Here is a 19,737-nt window from a genome sequence, read left to right on the forward strand (position 1 = left end):
CTTGGGGAGCTGAGCCTTCCCGGCAGTGAGCTGGGAGTGAAGGCGAGTCCACTGCATCCAAAGTGGCCCCACCGACTTCCGCCCATTTTTGTGATAAGTCGAGTGTTTCCATCCCCAGGCAGGCAGCCTGCCGTGGCAGTGGCCCAATCCTGACCAACAGGATACAGCCGAAGGAAATGTGCGGGTGATGGGCTTTCTCCAGGGCTCTCCTGGGTGTGTGGGTAGAACAACCCACACCAGGCATTTGTGCCACGGGTGGGCTGTCCCCCACGCGGCACTGGGTTCAGTGACTTCCACTAAGTCTTGGGTTACTGCCACTCTCAATCCACACCCCCAACCGTGTCTGTCAAACGACAGTAATTTTATTCTGGAGCTTGGAGGTATCTCAACAAAAGTTCCAGAGTTGCTGCTTTCTTGGCAACCTGAAGTGACTCACATGTGCCTCCGAAAACCTCGTTTGACCATCAGCTTGAAGCTTTCAGGAGGGCTTCCTAGGCGCACCAGTGGCTTCTGGAGCAGCAGGATTGTCTGCCCACGATTTCATGAGCCTGTTGTGAGAATTAGATGAGACCTTTCACTGCAGTGCTTAGCATGATCCCTAAAATCATCCCCCCAGACTGAATTTTGTTCATTCCACATGCCCAGTATTTGGCCCATTGATTGCCTGGTACATAATAAATGCTTGATAAGTTATTTAAGAACTATACGGTAATTCTTTTTTTGTCTTAAGATTAGGAGCAACAAGGTAGATTTAAGGGTTTTTTTTTTAATTCAGCATTGGTGCCTCTACATGCACACCTTCCTGCTTGTCCCATATCAACCTTTATTGCAGCTCTAGCCCCTTTATTTAGCTCCTCCGCTGGCCTCCCTTTCTTTTCTTTTCTTTTTTTTTTTTTTTTTTTTTTTTTGCGGTATGCGGGCCTCTCACTGTTGTGGCCTCTCCCGCTGTGGAGCACAGGCTCCGGATGCGCGGGCCCAGCCGCTCCGTGGCATGTGGGATCTTCCCGGACCGGGACACGAACCCGTGTCCCCTGCATCAGCAGGCGGACTCCCAACCACTGCGCCACCAGGGAAGCCCCTTTTCTTTTTCTTTTTTTTTTTGCGGTACGTGGGCCTCTCACTGTTGTGGTCTCTCCTGTTGCGGAGCACAGGCTCCGGACACGCAGGCTCAGTGGCCATGGCTCACGGGCCCAGCCGCTCCACGGCATGTGGGATCTTCCTGGACCGGGGCACGAACCCGTGTCCCCTGCATCGGCAGGCGGACTCTCAACCACTGCGCCACCAGGGAAGCCCGACAATGGCCTCCCTTTCTTATATCGAGTCCACACATTGAAATTAACTGTGGACTTGAAAAGGTTTGGAGTCTGGGGGTTAATGCACTACAGATGATGGTGGCTTTGAAACCCTAAACTGGACTGGAGAAAAACTGACCACTGGGCAGTTAACCGATTAGAAAGGAGAGAGAGGGGGAGAAAGTTTGTGTGTCTGTCTGTCATCAGTGTTTGAACACCTGTTGTGGGCAGGGCACTGACTATTGCAGGTGCTGGGAACACAGTGGTAAACAAGACAGTGAGAGCACAGAATAGGGCAGATGTCTCGTTGGCCAGATGCGGGTGTGGTGGAGGAAAGCTTCCTTGAACCAAGGTCTGAAGTCTGAATGGGGCTTACTAGGCAGGAGTGGGGAGGGGGTGATCCAGGGAGCAGCTTTGCCAGGATCCGGGTGGGGGCAGAGTGCTGAAATGGCCGGCAGGGAGCCCCCGGCGCCTCAGGCCACAGTGAGGGTTCATTTTTAAGTGGGTACCCTGCTCATGAAGTGAGATGTCATTAGGGTGTTATAACTCCTGGGGCAGCCCCAGGTCTGAGAGGACAGAAGATTTGGGAGGCTTTGTTTTGCTAATCTGCCTCCCCAGCTGTCCCCTAGTTTTAAGATGCAGGATTACATCATCCAACAGAAAACATAAGTCTGTAGCATTCTTTCCCCTGGAGCGGGGAGAGGCTACCCTTTGCCCTCTGTTCAGAGTGCTTTCTCTGTGCCTAATGCTCCCAGAACTGGGGAGGAAAGGCGACATTGAGGTTTGGCAGAATCCAGCTGCCGGAAGCTATGTTGCTTTGTCTCAAGTTGGACCCGGACCTTTGAGTGCACTTGGTGGGGCTGGTTCCAGGAAGGGTTGATGAAGCATTGTTGGCTGTAAATAAACGTCCATTCTCCCCACTAGAAGCTGCTACTCCTCTGCTGAGTAAATCCTCCCAGCTCACATGGCAGCTTGTCCTGCTTCATGGAGCCATGTTGTTTTTCCTTCCTTCCTCTGCTCCAGTCATAGTTTTGCCGGTGGCCGGACTTTTATATTCTCTGCAGGGGGAACCACATTTCAGATTCTGTAATTCCTGAGGACAAGGCCCCTGCCATGGCCGTTAGATTCTTCCACATCTCAGGCACAGTTGATTAAGAAGTCAACGGTGTTGGGTTCAGACCACAGTCCTCCAGGGACGACCCCCAGCCCGCAGCAGCCACTCGTGCCCCGGTCGGTGGGACTGAAATGAAGCCCAGGGAGGTTGGAGGGGTGCAGACAGTCTGAAGAAGCCTCAGAGCTCTCTTTCCTCCCCTCCCTTTCCCGTCTTCTCACTAGGCTTCTTAGGAAGATGTGGATTTTGTTTTGCTTTGTTTTTCCTTGTGTCTTAATTGGACTTGAACTAGAGAGCAGAAACGATTTACCTGGTATTTTCTCCTGGGAACTGCTACGTGAGATGCTCTCCTAGGCAAGAAAAGCGCTCAGCCTGATGTGTCTGAGGGGCGTGTGCTGTCACGTCCAGGTCTGGCCAGGTCTCTGGGCTGTGGGCTTCATGCCTCCCGGCTGACGCAGACATCCAGCCGTCTGGTAAATAGATCTCCAGGCTGAGTTCATTTCTTTGAAGAACTGAATATCCACCTGGAGGCCAGGGAGGGTGGATTCACGCAAGTCAGGACAGGTGTCCTGTGTGCCTTCGGAAACACCGCTTTGGGGGAAGAATAGGAAGAGTGGGTTCTTGTTCCTTTTTACTTGTATCCGCTTTGCTGCTCCCTTTCTGCCTCTTTAAGGATATACTGAGACTCTCTCTATAGCAGGTTTTATAAAACCAGTTTCTTGAACTACTGGCAGTTTAATGGTGTGAACCTTCCATCTCCTTAGCTCTGTCCTTTTAAATACTTCATCCATTGTTTTTTCTGACACCATGGCTGGCTTCCGAGATAACTATCATGGGGTGCATTGTTCATTTTTGTGCCGAATTCCTGGTATCCGAGGCATGACTGTCTCTCTGGGTCTTTGTCTTGAATGTGGACCCCCCTCTCCTCCCCGCAAGGCTGCTTTCATTGGATGAAACTTGTTTCAATGGACAGTTGAGCATAAATGGTTCTAAAAAGCATCTTTGGGGTATTGGACCCCTGTCTTCAGTGGTCTCACTGGACACCCCGACGCTCCTTCGTTGCTGGGCTTTCGTCAGCATCACTTCAAGTCCTGCACCCAGCTCCATTCCAAGAGCGTGTGATGCTGTGGCTCAGGCCCTTTGGTGTGGGGCAGAGCCAAGCCCTTCTTCTCAGGGTCAGGGCAGGGGGTGGGGGGTTAGGCTGCTTTAGGATCCGGAAGTACCGTACCACACCACATGCCCAGGAGCTCAGCAGGCCCACGGCCAGCTTGTTCACGTCAGAGGGCGGAGGAATTCCATTCTAAAGTGTAACGAGGTGTGGCCACCAGGAGTCACAGAGTCCCATTGTTTGTTTCTCCAGGGCCTTAGGAGTCACACGGGTACACGTGACACGAATGGGGGATCTGGACAGCGACAGATTCCAAAGTCTTTCCAGGAGACCTTTGTGCAGAATTGTATGGCGTCCAGTCTGTGGAGGCTAATTTATACGTTTAGCTTTCAGGAGTCTCTCAAGGCAGGAAAATCTTCTCGCGGTTGGGTCCATGGTCCATTGGTCGATACTTTGCTTGGGGATAGTGTGGAGCTGGATTCCGCTGCTGGGAAGGTGGGGTGGGACTTCTTTCTGTGGGTGCTGGGTTTGGGATTGAATAAGAGGCCATAGCCCCAGGGGACTTGGGGTGCACTCTGGGCACTACCCGCCGCCTTCTGTCCGTGTGTCTGTGTGTGTGTGTGCACCCTGTGAGGGCAGAAAACCAGAGACTAGACTAGTTGGCAGATTGAAACCAACTACCCAGTTAATTTTTTTTTGTTTTGTGGCGTGTGTAGAAAGATAAACCTGGGGGGAAATGAGGAGCTGAGCCAGAAAAGAAAAGACTGAAAGCAGTGGAGAGAACTTCCTGTTTGTGACTCTGCCCCATCATTTCTTTTTCTCCCAGAGACGTGACTAAACAGACCTCAGCTAAGCCAGGCCAGGGCCTTGAGAGACGCAGGAATCCCCACCTCTCCCTACCCGTCCCCCTCCCTTCGCTGGGGCACAGGAGAGCCCCAGGGAGCCTCACACCCTTTAATCTCACTGAGGAGCCCCTGGTGTGAACAAGTACTTTCCCCTTTGAAGAGAAGCTGCCTGTTTGGCGACTAACTTCCTGTGCCTCTGGAGCAGATGTGCTGAATTCCCACGTGGATATCTTGCCTCTTTCCTCGCTGCTTTGCATTTTGGCCACGAAAGGGGCTGGGGCAGTGCTTTGGGAAAGAGCTCTAGGGGGCCTTTGAAGAATTAATGGGTCAGTCCTGTACGACCAGCCAAATGGCCCAGGAGGGGAGGAAGGATGTACCCAACTGATGCTTTCCCACAATTAGCACCCAGAAAGCTGTCCCCTAGAGGGAAAATTTAAGGAACTTTTACCGTCCAACGTTTTGTTACTGCCATGCTCGTTAACATTGGTTCCTCCAGAGTCACAGCTACGAAGGGACTGTCGTGGGACCCGTGGAGAGCGGCTCTCTCTGGAGAGCAGCTGATGGATAACCAGCCTGAATTCGGCACGGCAGCCCTTGGGTGCACCTCCGCTTTGCCCACCTGATCGGCGGGGGCGGGTGGCTGGAGGAGACGTTTGCTAAGCAACCTGGCCTGGGCATTATGCCCATCCAGGTCGAATGAATAACTGCAGTGTGCCGAAGAATGAGGGGGTTTTGGCCTGTCCCAGAACCAGAAGGGACTTTTTGGAGAAGGGGGCTAAGAACTGCTGCTCTGGTCTTGGCGTGGAGCCCGGGGTGGGAGGGTGGTCTTCCTGCCCCTTCCCTTCTGAGACGTCACCTCAGTGTAACATTGCTTCGTGTCAGCGGAGTGCACAGAGCTCCACGGCCGTTTCCACGTGCCCATCGGGTCCAGAGTTTTTACTGTCTTATCTCCTCCCTCACCAGCCAGAGGCGGGGGTGGGGGGGGGCATGAGATCCAACAATCTCATGAGCACAGCTTCTGCCACTGTGATCATTACTGTGTTATGGCAGTTGAGACCCCTGACCTAACTGTGTTTGAGGGGCTCGGTTTCCCCAGAAATGGGGAAAACAGGTACGTTCCTGCCATTGCATTTGGGGCAGCAGAAGCAAGGAAAGGCCTTCCTGCCCACGGTGCCCGGGCGTGTGACCACGGCTGGGACGGTGCCTTCTCCGGGCTGATGTGGTTTAGATGAAGCATTTGCTCTGAGCGGTGAAATCCAGAGCAAGTCCAGAGCAGTCCGATGAGAAACATCTGCTCCTAGGGCTCTGCACGCCGCTAGAACTGAAGGACGTGTGGGAGTGGGTGCTGGGGACTGGGGTTTGCAGGAAGGGTCAGTGAAAGCTTTTCTTTGGCAGGACCGTGAGCCAGCGTAAGGAGGGCTGACAGGTGGGCCAGCGAGAGCCAGAGCGAGGCTGCCTCCAAGCCGGGCCTTCCTGGGGCCAGTGCCGTGACTTGTTGAAGTCTCGCTGCCTGCCTGCCCCCGGGTTCCACGAGCTACCCCCTTGTGATAAAGCCTCTCTTTTTTTGCTGAAACTGAGAGTAAGAAATATCTCTTGGGAGCAGTCTTTTGCGTTTTGGTCTTGCGATTCTCGTGTTGTAAAGTAGCCGCCTCTTGCTTCCTGGGCACCAGCTGGAGGCGCTGGTGTTCTGGGGCGGCTGGCCGGGCCCGGGGAGAGCAGCGAGCAGGGTCCATCCAGATGGGCAGCTGTCGCATGGCTGGTGTTTGCTCTCCTCAGCGTTAGGGGTACCGGTCACTGCTGGAGGCCGTGGAGGAGAGACTGAAGCAGGTGTGTGGAGCATCCCAGCTGCTCTGATAAAGGAAGAAGGGGTATTCGGAGGTTCAGGGGTCCCAGGATTCCCCGAAGTGTCCGCTCACTCTTGGGGCTCTCCACGGTGCTTTCACCTTTTCTCCTTCCTTAAAAGTCCTGAGTGGTGTCAGTGAGGAGAGTGACTGTGGGTCAGGAGGCCCGGGCTTACTCCTTGTGTTTCTGTTTTTCTTTTGCAGGATAACCCAGAAGTAGAAAAGCGAGATCCCCAGGAATTAGTTGGTGAGTATCCTGGTGCGGGGGGCGGGGAGCCTCACGCAGAGCCAACCGGCTTCCAGCCACGCAGGTGGCTTCTCTCTGCTTCGGCCAAGGCAGCTGCTCTGCTGCTCTCAGAGGGCCTTTGGCATTTTCTAAGACGTCTGGATGAGACACCCAGGGAACAATTCTTCTTTGACAGTCAGATTCATGGTGCGTTTCACTGGGCTTTGGTCAGTTGCCAGCGTTGTCAAGAGGGATTCAGGGCCCCCTTCAGCTGGGAGCTCGTTCCCCTTGTGCCCTGCGTCCGTCCTCCGGCCTTGCCCCCCCACATCCCCCTCTGCTGGCATATTCACGGGCTCAAGGAGCAAACATGTGGCCTCTGCTGGCACCCTGCTCTGTCCCCAGGAGGGAACATGCCTCACAGCCCTGGGGTCTGGGGCCCTTTGTGGGACTGGCCAGGGCAGTTACATTTCTGGAAAATGACACACGTGTCATCCCAGGTTCCGTGTTAACCTCAGCCTCTTAATCCTTTTAGGAAGCCTCTCAGCCCCTTCAGTTTGGCGGCAGACTTTGTGAGGGGCTCTCCCAGGGCCTGGACCGGCCTCACGGCGAGGGCATTGGCCCTCCCTCTCTGTGGCGACTGTGCCCGCCTCTCTCCACCTGCTCCACTTGTCTTCACAAAGCAGGTTCCTGCTTCTCAGGCAGCCTGCAGAGCCCGCTCCTCTGCTTCCAGACGGAGCCTTTGAGACGTGCTTACTCTGCCCTGGGAAGCCCTGGACTCCGCCTGGAAATGCTGCTTCCTGCAGCCCCTCCAACCTGACCTTTCTCCGGATAGGATCCCTTCACCGGTGATGGGAGATAGGGACCCATTCTGGTTTTCCGGACTGAAAGAACTGAAAATTGTTCATTATATTTGTCTTCTGAGGAAGGATTGGGTAGCAGCGTGACCACACTGAGCAGCCCAAGTGCTCTGTGGGATCCTGCCTTTATCTCCGAGTTTTCTGATGAGTGGATATGAGTCTTTCCTACCCTATAAAAACCCAAATTTTCCTAAAACCTTAGAGTTTGCTCTTGGAAAATGGCGCTGTAGCGGTGGCCCAGTTGGCTTCACGGGCAGAGAGAACAGAGCACAGCCTCACCAGGCAGCCCGTGGCCTTCTCCAAGTGGGTGATGGACTGGAGCCTCGGCCTCCTCTCGCCTCCAGTCCCTGCTGTTCACCACCAGGATGCTGGGGGTGGAGCGTGGGGTCAGGGGCGCCGGCCCAGGAGCCCAACAAGGCAGCGCCCTCCACTCTTGCAGGCGGCGCTTGGCGAGCGGTGGAATGTGTGTGGGCACCAGCCATCTCAGCCCCGACTTCTTCCACAACCAGCTTTCACTTTTCCTCTCCTTGTCACTTTTTGAAAATAGCTTTGTTGAGGTGTAACTTGCATAGAGTAAGATTCGTCAGCTTTTAGTGTTAACTCCCACCACAGTCGTGACGTAGAGCATTTCCATGACTCCAAAGTGTTCCTCCGTACCCCTCCCCTTGCAGACATTTCCTCCCTCAGCCTCAGGCAAGCAGTGATCTACTTTCTTCACTGTAGTTTTGTCTTTTTTAGGATTTCTTATAAATCAGGATTTGTTGGCCTTGGCACGATTGACATTTCGGGCTGGATAATTCTTTGCAGTGGGGGCCTGGCCTGTGCACTGTACTGTGTTTTAGCAGCATCCCTGGTCTCTGCCCACTAGGTGCCAATCGCAACCCCCTCGTCCTGCCAGATATGACAACGAAAAATGTTTCCAGACACTGCCAGATATTGCCTTGGGGGGCAGAATTGCCCCTGGTTGAGAACCATTGATACAAATGGAATCACAGTTTGTTGGGGGGGGGGGTTTCTGTTGCTTTTTTGTTTGTTTGCTTGTTTTTTCTAGTTTCTTACACTTCCCATAGTGTTCTGTGTTTTTTTTATAAACTTCTTAGACCTTTTTTTTTTTTTTTAAAGAACTTCACATTACCTTTTTATTTATTTATTTTTGGCTGTGTTTTGGGTCTTCATTTCTGTGCGAGGGCTCTCTCCAGTTGCGGCGAGCGGGGGCCACTCTTCATCGCGGTGCGCGGGCCTCTCACAGTCGCGGCCCCCTGTTGCGGAACACAGGCTCCAGACACGCAGGCTCAGTAGTTGTGGCTCACAGGCCCAGTTGCTCCGCGGCATGTGGGATCCTCCCAGACCAGGGCTTGAACCCACGTCCCCTGCATTGGCAGGCAGATTCTCAACCACTGCGCCACCAGGGAAGTCCCTCCCATAGTGTTTTTGAGACCCATCCACGTCCTTGAGAATATCCATAGTTTTTTTTTTTTTTTTGCTAATATTATCTCGTTGTAGAGTTCCACCGCAGTTTCTTGAATCCAGTCACCCACAGAGGACACAGGTGGAGCTCTAAGCCTCAGAGTTTGGATTCCTCTTCCCATTTCTCACTGAGGAGGTAGTAGTTGACCTGTGCAGAGTGGCTTCTGCTCATGGGACCGTCATTGTCAGCCCCTCTGCCTGAACTCAGCTCCTTTTTTTTTCTTCCTTTAAATTTTATTTATTTATTTATTTTTGGCTGCGTTGGGTCTTCGTTGCTGCTTGCGGGCTCCTCATCACAGTGGTTTCTCTTGTTGCGGAGCACGGGTTCTAGGTGCGCGGGCTTCAGTAGTTGTGGCACACAGGCTCAGTAGTTGTGGCTCACGGGCTTAGTTGCTCTGTAGCATGTGGGATCTTCCCGGACCAGGGCTCGAACCCGTGTCCCCTGCGTTGGCAGGCAGACTCCCAACCACTGCACCACCAGGGAGGCCCCTCAGCTATTCCTTTTTTTTTTTTTTTTTTTCCCCAGCTCCTTTTATTCATGCCTCTGGATGTGGGACTTGGGTTGCTCTGCTGGTGTAGGCAGCGTTTTCATATGTATAGACAGCCCCAGGTTTAATGGAGCAAAGGAAAGCAGAGAAGCTGGCCCAGGGCTCCCCAGCGCTGTAGCTGCCTGACAGAGCTGAGCGTGGGCGTCCTGCCATCCCCTCCAGTTGCCCCACTGGTGCCCCGTGGGTGGGCCTGGAACAGTGGCCGTGGGTGGTAAGCCAGTTGGGTCTCTAGTGAGCCAGAGACACTCCGCTGCCTCCTGCTTCCAGCCCCACAATACCTCCAGGCGTCCCTTCACTCCTGCCATTCCAGAAGCCCAGCTGACTAGCTGCTCCTTTGCAGATTTATACCTGGCAACTCTGGATACCAGCACTGTTCTGGGACTTGGGCACGCACGCACCTGGGGTGAAGCGTGCTGACGGCAGGCTCCTCGGATCCTGAGTGTGGCTGCCTGCCGAGAACACCCCAGGCAGACCTGGAGAGCCGCAGACGCGAGCTGCCCCCATGTGCCTGGATACACGTCTCGGTGTGTTTCCAGGGAAGGTGGTTTGAGGCTGGCTGCTCAGTCGCCATATATGTGGGTCTGATGTCTTCTGCTTTCCACTCATTTTGAGACTTAGGAGAGGCAGAATCACAGAAAGGTTGCTCCTGAAATCTGTGAGGTAAACTTGTACCGAGTTTCCTGAAAGTATCTCTTCATTTGCCGGCTACTCCCGAGGAATTTTCTCATTCCTAGCCCAGTTCCAAGCCCACAAGCTCAGGAGGGGCTCTCCCTCTCCCTGTCACACTGTACACCATTTGAGCCCAAGTGTGGCTGGGTTGCTAATGGCAACATTGCCACACCCTGTTTTTCCAAAAGGCTTTCCTGGCAAATGCCAGAGGGCACTCTTTGTCTTCTCTGTCACATACACACACACTCTCCGCCCCAGGGAAGCCTTAACCCTCTTTGCTGCGGCCCAAAGCCTGCCCCAGACCCCCTTGCTTCTGTTGCTGATGCTTAAGAAATGCGAGAACCAGCACACCCCAGCTGGTTCCGCTCTCCGCAGGCCTCTGCAGCCTGCTTGAGCCTCAGGCTTTGACCTCCTGCCTCTCCCAGAGCTGGGAGGAAGGAGGAAGTGAGGATGAGATTGAACTCCTGCCAGATCTGGGTGTCCCTTGCTTCAGGAGACAGGAGACAGGAGGAGGGTGCTGGGCAAAGAGAAGCGCATGGTTCTGTGGTGAAAACTGCTCCCGGGCTGCACTGGTGTCTCAGTCCGCAGCAGGGTATGTCACCCAGTCTCTGTCCTCTTCCCTTCACTCAAAATGGCAGATCTAGTACTCTGTTCCTGGGGCATGTCCAGTGAGAATCCACCAACAGTGAGAATCGGCATGTGTATCCAGGTTAGGAGACTGTCCCTGGGCTTGGGCCCCAGCCTCAGTGTTTACAGTGTGTGCAGGCTCCTTGGGCAGCAGCTGAGGCTAGTGAAGCTCGAAGCAGAAATCAAAGCACCTTATCTGCTAAGAAAATATTAACCCAGCTTTGGGAGAGAATGGGAAGGCTCGCTAGGCCATCCCCAGGCAGTCCAGGCAGCCACTTGGGGCTTAGAAGTCTCGCCTGGGGCCAGGCACACGGGGTACCCAGTCAGTACTTGCGGGTGTCACTGGTGCTGGATTCTGCATTCTTTGCTTTCATCCTGCCCCACCCCACTCCGCCTGCTGTTTGCTCACTGTATAGTCCTTTTCATGAGAGAACGTTTTAAAAGCACATACAGAATCTTACAACAAACAGCGCATTGTCTGAGTGATCCAGAGCACAGCTCTGCAGTCGCAAGGGTGGCCAGAGGCAGCACGGCGGGGAGTGGAGAGAGAAAGACGCTTGGGTGGGCAGGGGCAGCACGGAGGGGAGTGGAGAGAGAGAGAAGCTTGGGTGGGCAGGGGCGGATCTCCAAGGGAATTGCCCCCTGGGAGTTGTGGTTCTTCACTTCAGAATCAGACCTTTTGTTCCCAAGAACGAAGTGGACCAAGAGCGGGTTGATTGGTTTTACCATTAAAGGGCCATGGACTGCCCAGGTGGCGCAGTGGTTAAGAATCCGCCGGCCAGTGCAGCGGACATGGGTTCGAGCCCTGGTCCAGGAAGATCCCACATGCCGCAGAGCAGCTAAGCCCGTGCGCCACAACTACTGAGCCTGCGCTCTAGAGCCCACGTGCCACAACTACTGAGCCCGTGTGCCTAGAGCCCGAGCTCCGCAACAAGAGAAGCCACCACAATGAGAAGCCCGCGCACCGGGACGAAGAGTAGCCCCTGCTCGCCACAACTAGAGAAAGCCTGTGCAGCAACGAAGACCCATTGCAGCCAAAAATTAATTAATTTAAGAAAACATTAAAGGGCCCTAAGCTAATAACCAACAGGTCCTTTTGTAAATGTCATTTATGCACAAGGCAGTATTGAGTGCTTTGAGTCCCGAAGCCTAGGGAAACCTGAACTGCTACTGTAGCCTCGGTAGGAGAGCCTGAGGTGAGAAGGATGGCGCCAAGCAACTCTGAGTTTCCGGAATTCTGGGAGGGTGTTTCAGGGGCAGAGCCCCTGGGGGGCTGGATCTGGTCACGTTATGAGCCAGCGGTGTGCACATCTCTTCCCAGCCTCAAGTTCAGCGACTTCACATTGGTAGCTTGACATTAGCCGTGGGGAGAATTTACACCACAGAAATGGGCAGATGCTGCAGGTCGTGGCTGTGCCCCTCCCCACCTCCCAGCTGGGTGTTAAACATCCACCAGCGCACCCCAGGACATAGCCTTTGGCCACACGCCATCTTTATGCTCGTGCCCTCTGCCTGACCTTCTCTTCCCCTGGGTTGGCACGTGCCGGCTCCTTCTGGTCAATTGATCTCAACTCACATGCACCCCCTCGGAGTGCTACTCCAAACACCCTGTTCTACTGTTTCATAGTGTGTATCCCTCCTTGAAAATGTTTTATCGGCCTTTTTTTTGCGGTGGGGGGGTATTGTCCATGTCTGTCCCCCACCCTAATCCTCCCACCCACCCACAGAATTCTTCTCTGTTCTTTCCACAGCCTCCTTTTCTGAAAGAGTCCGGAACATGTCACCTGATGAAATCAAGATCCCGCCCGAGCCCCCCGGCAGATGCTCAAATCACTTACAGGTAAGCACAGTGCTCGACTGCTGAGGCCCATGTAGCCCAGGAGGCCTGGGACAGGTGTGTGGCTCGGTCTGACTTTAAGAAGCTTCTGGATGGCCCGAGTGGGAAGGAGCCTGCAGTCCTGGTGACCTCCCTTAGGCTGCTCTCAGGAGTTTGCACTGTACACAACGCCACCCTCTGCTGCTTCAGCCGGGGCCCCTAGCTGCCCTAAGTGATGTCCTTACCAGAGAAAACAACATGCCTCTTCTGGGCAACCCTGAGCCAATGGGACCGTCTCGGAAGGAACTTTGCTAAGAAACTGAGGGATTGTCAGAATGTAAAATAAACAAATAGAAGTGCAAAAGCACAAGCACGGATATGCACAAACTTCAGTCCTCGTTCTCCTAAAATGCCAGTTCACTGGCTTCTTGTTTGACGAAACCTGGTGCAGACCTGACCTGAGGAGATGGAACGTTGAGTGCGGTCACTCCCTTGGGAGCAGGACCTCAGGGGACAGCGGGATTACACCTCCTGGTCAGCCTCGGTGGTTGTTTCTCCCTGTCCCTCTGCACGTTCCGCTGTGAAGGAGACTTTGTGACAGTAGGGCAGACATGCACGGCTGCCCCCAGAGTGGTGCCCGGTCCACCTGCTCTACCTTTGATCCTGTAGGTTCTACTGGTGCCTCTGGCCACACCCCAAGCCCCCGCAGCACGCTGATGGACGGGTGACTAAAGGGACCTGGGGCTGGAGATGCGGCTCACTGTGTCTTCTCCTCCCGGAAGTCTCCTGCCTTTGCTGAGGTCGTCCCCCACCACCACCACCTACCACCCGCCCAGCATCGAGTCACCCCTGCGCCAGGCAACAGTCCACAGCCTGTAAGAACTCTCCAGCAGTCCACCAGGCGGAGACAGGCGGCCCAGCCTTCAAGACCAGAGTATTTCTCCTTTTTCGATCCTCCTAGTGGTAGAAACCATGACACTGAGCAAACGTTTTAGTTCATCTGAAACAGGAGGACCCGTCTGACGGCCCGGGAGACACAGAAAAGTCTTGTGTAAAATACAGATCTTCCTCCATCTGCCAAGCCTTCTGGATAGGCTGCCCTCCGTCACCCTTAAAGACATAATGTGGAGGCGTGGCACACCCGGCTTCTCCCTGCCCTGGTAAATGTGTCACGAACTTCTCTGCAATTCAGTGCTTCCTCCAGCCATTCTTGGCTTCCGACAGAGGGAGTGGGTCACCTCTCCTGATGTGCCCAAAGGGCCTCGCTCAGGCCCTCCCAGCCTGCCCGCCTCCTCTTGCAGGTGAAGAGTGCCCCAAATGTTTTCCTCCTGGACGGTCTGTGTTTAGCTGCTGCTAGTGGGGGAGGCGGCCGAGTGACCCTTACCTGGGCCAGCGCCAGCCTTCCTGGGTAAGACTGCTCCTCAGAGGTGGCTCTGCCCTGAGACCCGGGTTCCTGGGGCCTCTTCACGCGCCAGACAGCCCTGATGCCATCTGTTGTGGACTTCATCTCTGTGGGCCTGGGGACACTTGTGGCACTGGCCCAGATCACTGCCAGGTGGTTCTTCTGTTTCCCATTGAGCCAGGGTAGGGGCCTGGAGGGGAGTTTGGATGAAAAACGACCTCTTGACCCCTGACGGTGCCTCTTGATAGAGTGGTGGGGACCGGCCATCTGTGAGCTGCCCCTCAAAGGACACTGGGGAGGCTTGTGACACCTCTACTCCCGCCTTCCTGGATCTCCTGCTGAGGACTCATCCCCATGGTAAAATTAAATACCAGCCTTCAGCCCTGCCCATCAGCACTGAAGCCTGAAACCTCTCCAGGTGATTCAGGAACTGATTAACCAAGTGGGGATTTGCTCACTGTCTTCGCTGTGGCTTCTCTGCCTTGAGCTTCTTATTCTTCCCTCTACTAACCACCCAAAGGGGGTCAGAAGAGAGCAAAGCAAAAGCAGACTGGTCTCCATCTATCTTATCTGTGCTCGGTGCTGGTCACAGGCTGGGTGGTGAAAGACCGTATGGCCAGAGCAGGGCTTCACGTGGCTCTGTGGCTCTCCTGGGTCCTCATGTCCACACAGCACGTGTGACCACAGACTGGGATCATTAGGCGGTGGGGTTCTGTCATAGTCATCCTTCTGTTTCTCTTCCACAGGACAAGATCCAGAAGCTTTATGAGCGGAAGATAAAGGAGGGAATGGATATGAACTACATTATCCAAAGGAAGAAGGAATTTCGGAATCCCAGGTGAGTTTCCCACGAGCCTGCAGGGTCAGTTGGGTGGTTGATATTGGACGGGGGACGGGGGTGCCACCATGGAGGTGGCAGGGAGAGGCCCAGCTCAGATCACACCTGAGCCCCAAAGCGCCATCACCCACTCGGCATTCCCCTCGCCGAGGCTTACCGTTTACCGTGGAAGAGCCAGATCGAACACGTAAAGCAGAGTGGAAGCCAAGAGGCCTGGGCTGGGCGGGGGCGCCTGGCTGGGTTCTCGCTCCCACGCTGCTCCTAGAGCATGTGGCCTCTCGAGGCCTCCGTGTCCGCTGCTGCTCGATGAGGGGATTGGACCAGATGATCACCCCAGGTCCTCCCACCTCTAGAAAGTGGTTGATTCTGTGCGCAGGCGAGAGGTTTGAGAAACAGAACTGTGTCTGGGTCTTACTCCGTCCAGTGCTCGAGCAAGTGACACAGCCAGCAAAGAGCCTCGTGTGCAGATAGCCGAGACCTGCCCTGGCCCCTGTGGGCCTAAGTGGGGTGGCCCCGACCAAACCACACACACTGAAGGTCAGATGTCTGGTTAAGAACAGAAACTGCAGCCCTCACCTCGACACCAGATTCTTCCTGGCCACTGGCCCCAGTCCATCTCTCTGGGAGGCTGGAGGGCCAGAAGTGACTTTTAATGTCAAGCCAGTGGACATTTCCCCTTCCATCCAGAAGCTTGCTTAGAACAGTTCGGCCGGATTTAAAGGCTTCACCTGAGCCCAGGCACCAAATGGTTCTGATCTCTTGAAATCTGGTGCCACACAGGGCCCCGGGTCTCAGGCCTGCTCAGCGCCTTGTGGTTTTCCTCTTTCAGCATCTATGAGAAACTCATCCAGTTCTGTGCGATTGATGAGCTCGGCACCAACTACCCGAAGGTATGTCCCACCCGCAGAGGCTGAGGGTGAGAGAGGGTACCCAGGGCCCTGTGCTCATCCCGCTGGATCCAGCCTGGCACCACTGAAAGGTCCACACTGCAGCACTGCCAGCTGAGGAGCGCAGTCCCCGTCTCTCTTGTTTGAGTCCCGGGGCCTCTGATTGGCTAGGGCCTGAGCATGGACTCGCTGTGCCCTGTAGAACAGCCTGTGCACAAATGCATCTTTGCCCTCATAATCCTAAGGAGGACTGGCTAGAGACCAGGGATAACAGCTGAGCCCCTGTGCCCTTGAAGGCAGGAGACTCCAGGCCAGGAAGATCCATGGAAAGACCAGGGAAGGCACTTTAACCTTTGCTGCAGCTTTAACCTTTTCTTTTTCAGGATATGTTTGACCCCCATGGCTGGTCCGAAGACTCCTACTATGAGGCATTAGGTGCGTAGCTGTCCGTCTGCCTGCTCACCCATCCGTCTGTATATCCATCCAGTCATCAGGCAGCACAGATTTCAGGGTCTCCTCCATGTCCGGCCATGTCTGAGGAGCTGGGTATACAGCCTTGAAAGGTCCAGACCCCATCCCTGACTTATGAGGCTTACAGTACAGCACAGAAGACAGGATTAAAGGAGTGATTCAGTGATGACAGGTGTGGGGATGGTGGGCGTGCAGGCAGGGCCACCTAATTGGGCCAGGGGTGGGGCAGCCTCACTGAGGAAACCAGGTCTGAGGTGAGGTTTGAAGGTGCACAGAGACTGGCCGAGCAGGTGTAGACGGTGTCCCAGGCAGGGGCCAGTGGGAGTGCAGCAATCTCGGAAGGGGTGCATCTGGGAGAACTGGGAGGAATTTCAAAGGGCCCATTTCCTCGGATGCCTGGTCCCAAACCAGCAGCCTGTGAGCCAGATCTGGCCTGTAGGTGTGTTTTGTTTGGCCCATATGAGTTTTGTCTTGCTTTAATTTGAATTAGTTGACAACGTTTTATCTAAAAATCTAGGGACTTCCCTGGTGGTCCAGTGGTTAAGACTCCGAGCTTCCAATGCAGGGGGCGTGGGTTTAATCCCTGGTCAGGAAACTAAGGTCCCATGGGCTGCGTGGTGCAGCAAATAAATACATACATACGTACATTAAAAAAAACATTAAGGGACTTCCCTGGTGGCGCGGTGGTTAAGCATCCACCTGCCAATGCAGGGGACATGGGTTCGAGCCCTGGTCCGGGAAGATCCCACATGCCGCGGAGCAACTAAGCCCGTGCGCCACAACTACCGAGCCTGCACTCTAGAGCCCGCAAGCCACAACTACTGAGCCCACGTGCCACAACTCCTGAAGCCCGCATGCCTAGAGCCCGTGCTCTGCAACAAGAGAAGCCACCGCAATGAGAAGCCCGTGCACCACAACAGAGTAGCCCCTGCTCGCCGCAACTAGAGAAAGCCCGTGCGCAGCAACAAAGAACCAACGCAGCCAAAAATACATTAAAAATAAATAAATTTATTTTTAAAAATACATGCATAAAAAAATGCATACATTAAAAAATAAAAATCCAAGGTTCTGAAGGTTCTGGCTGCTCTTGGTCGCTGAGAAGGTAGTCACGCTAGGCCAGCACTCCCAGCCAGCTGAAGCTGGGAACGGCTGACCCCTCCGGACGGCCGTGCACAGCCCCAGCCTCGGGGCCTTTAAGGCTGAGGCCCCTGCTTCCTGCTGGCCGAGCGCTGGCGCTTGACTGTGCCCATCACAAAGGGATGCTTCAGACAAGAGCCCCAGGGAAGCAGCAGGTGCTAGTCCTTTGGCCTGAAGTACCTCCTCGTGTGGGAGTTGTTTCGGCTGCTTGTGTAACTGCCTGTCTTGTCTTCATAGCCAAAGCCCAGAAGATTGAAATGGACAAATTGGAAAAGGCCAAAAAGGAGCGAACCAAAGTAAGTGGTGGCCGGCAGTCCTGATGAAGAGAGCAGCTGTTTGGAGCGCACGGGTCCTGCTGGCTAAGCCCTGGGACATCCAGGCTGCTCTCCCCACAACCACTGGTTCATCGCCTGACGATGCGCTGAGCAGCCTTAGGTGTGCCCTGTGCTGGATTTGAAGGCTCCCTAAGTCAGCTTGAAGACGCTTTCCAGTTGCTTCCGTTTGGTTTCTTGGCATCTTCTGTTAGTTGCATTACACACACACACACACACACACACACGTTACAGCCATAGACCCCTGGGGGCTTTCTCCCTTTGTCGTCATAGGTTAGGTGTTCTTGGCCTGAACGAAGGCAGAGATTTCCTTCCCAGGGCACCTGCTGTGCCTTTCTTGGCTTCCAGAGCTGACCTCTGCAGCCTGCCTTAGTGCTTCCCTGTAGGTCCCATGTCTCATGGCCCGGCGACCCCTCCTTTTAGGATCCTGAGTACGCTGCTTCCCAAGCAGCACCGCCTCCCACGGAGTGTGAGGGCGGGGGCCTGGGCCTGAGGTGGGGCGGCGGGCAGGGGTGCCCGAGCGCAGAGACAGTGGTGCTGGGAGGGGCCCGATGTCTGTTGGGGAAGCTCTCTTCAGGGGATTAAACCCCGTTCGAGTGCCTCCCCCGCACCTCTCCTACCCTTGGACAGTCAGAGCAGAGCTGACTCTCAGTGCCTCCTGTGTGGTGCCAATCTCCTGTCCCCTGGGAGCAGACAGGTGGCAGAATGATGTGGACACACAGCTTTACACGAGTTTTAACGCTTGTCTCTCTCTCGCCCTCCAGATAGAGTTTGTGACGGGCACCAAGAAAGGGACCACGACCAACGCCGCAGCCGCCACCACCGCCACGGCCAGCACAGCTGTTGCAGGTAGACGGCGGCTCCGCTTCCCGGCTGCTCCACAGACGGAGCGAGGGCTTCCCTCCCTTGTTTTGGGGAACAGGGCCTGGCCTCGCTGTGGTTTGTGCTGAGCCGCTTTGGAGCCTGGGGTGGGGTCCCCGTTCACTGGCTGCCCCTTGGCTTTCTGAGGCTAGGGGCCCTGCAGTGTCTGCCTCCTGGGCTCTGACTGCCGGCCTACTGGGAAGGGCCATTGCTTTGTGGTTGGAGTTGATCTGGCTTCTCTCTTGCCTTACCCCAGACGCCCAGAAGAGAAAGAGCAAGTGGGACTCGGCCATCCCGGTGACGACGATAGCCCAGCCCACCATCCTCACCACTACGGCCACCCTGCCCGCTGTCGTCACAGTGACCACCAGTGCCAGTGGCTCCAAGACCACCGTTATCTCTGCCGTGGGCACCATCGTGAAGAAGGCCAAGCAGTGACCTGAGGGACCAGCTCGGGGTGGCTCGGACATTCTCCTTTCCCTCAAGGGGAGGAGCCACTCTGGGGCTTGACGAGACTGTGCAGCCCGGTGACCTATGCCCACTGGGAGGCGCCACTTTGTATATTTCAGGACTGGGACCTGCTCCCCGGGTGCCACCCCGAGAGGAGACTCCATGCAGCCTTCCAGCTGGAAGAGACGTTGCTGCAGCAGAGTGGGGCACTGTGGACAGTGTCCTCCATGCTGTGGGGTCTGCCGCCCTGTTAAAAGCACCGTATCCTTACATCTCAGCATCTCGGATGCACTGGCCTCTTCTACAGTCTGTTTTCAGGCAAACGTGAAAGCTCAAGCGTCCTCCCCATCTTCTTGGCTGGGATTGTCAGGGTTGACGGGGATGACCAAAGCCTGCGGTGCTGCTCAGAGAAGGTGGCCCAGGAAGTCACTGAGGTCATTCCCAGTGAACGCCTCTTGGCGTGGGCGGGCAGGGTCCCGAGAGCAGGGGAGGCCCCAGTTCCCACTGTCTGCTACCCTGACCCTGCAACTCAGCCAGTCCTCAGGCAGGAGCCCAGGCCTCTACTCCCTTGGGCGCAGTTGAGCCCTCCTCAGATCACTTCTTGGACACACCCCAGCTTTTGAAGTCAAGCCAGTGACCAGGAGGGCTGGGGTTGACCCCCAGCCTGCAGGGAGGGGGCGAGGTATGAGCAGGCCCAGTGTGGGGAGATGAGTCACCTCCTGGCACGGCTGGGCAGCCGCTCATTGTTTACGTGAAACCCGGCTCCTGGGAGGCTCCCGCCACCCCACCCTTCCTGTGCCGGTTATCTCTGCCCCACAGCAGCACCCGGGCAGCGCCAGTGGCCGCCAGGCTCCTTCTGGGGCCAAAACAGATTTCCCAGCCGCTGCCAGGCCTGGAGGCCGAGGCCGAGGACGGAGAGAACGGGTCTGCCTCTCCTGCGCTTTGGCAGCTC

General features: G+C 55.3%; 1 protein-coding gene across 1 annotated transcript in view; it reads left to right on the forward strand.

Annotated features, from left to right (window-relative positions):
- SAP30BP (SAP30 binding protein) overlaps positions 1-19,267 on the forward strand; it is a 33,711-nt gene extending 14,444 nt beyond the window's left edge. Inside the window, exons 4-11 of the mRNA XM_027080676.1 lie at positions 6,402-6,444; positions 12,343-12,431; positions 14,556-14,647; positions 15,477-15,537; positions 15,918-15,969; positions 17,380-17,438; positions 18,239-18,323; positions 18,592-19,267. Coding sequence (XP_026936477.1) covers positions 6,402-6,444; positions 12,343-12,431; positions 14,556-14,647; positions 15,477-15,537; positions 15,918-15,969; positions 17,380-17,438; positions 18,239-18,323; positions 18,592-18,773 — 663 coding nt within the window. The 3' untranslated portion in view covers positions 18,774-19,267. The remainder of the gene's footprint in view (positions 1-6,401; positions 6,445-12,342; positions 12,432-14,555; positions 14,648-15,476; positions 15,538-15,917; positions 15,970-17,379; positions 17,439-18,238; positions 18,324-18,591) is intronic.
- Positions 19,268-19,737: the final 470 nt, after the last annotated feature.

Source organism: Aethalodelphis obliquidens, unplaced genomic scaffold, assembly GCF_003676395.1.
Source record: "Aethalodelphis obliquidens isolate GAN/ISIS:26980383/991018 unplaced genomic scaffold, ASM367639v1 scaffold44, whole genome shotgun sequence".
Classification (NCBI taxonomy): Eukaryota; Metazoa; Chordata; class Mammalia; order Artiodactyla; family Delphinidae; genus Aethalodelphis; species Aethalodelphis obliquidens.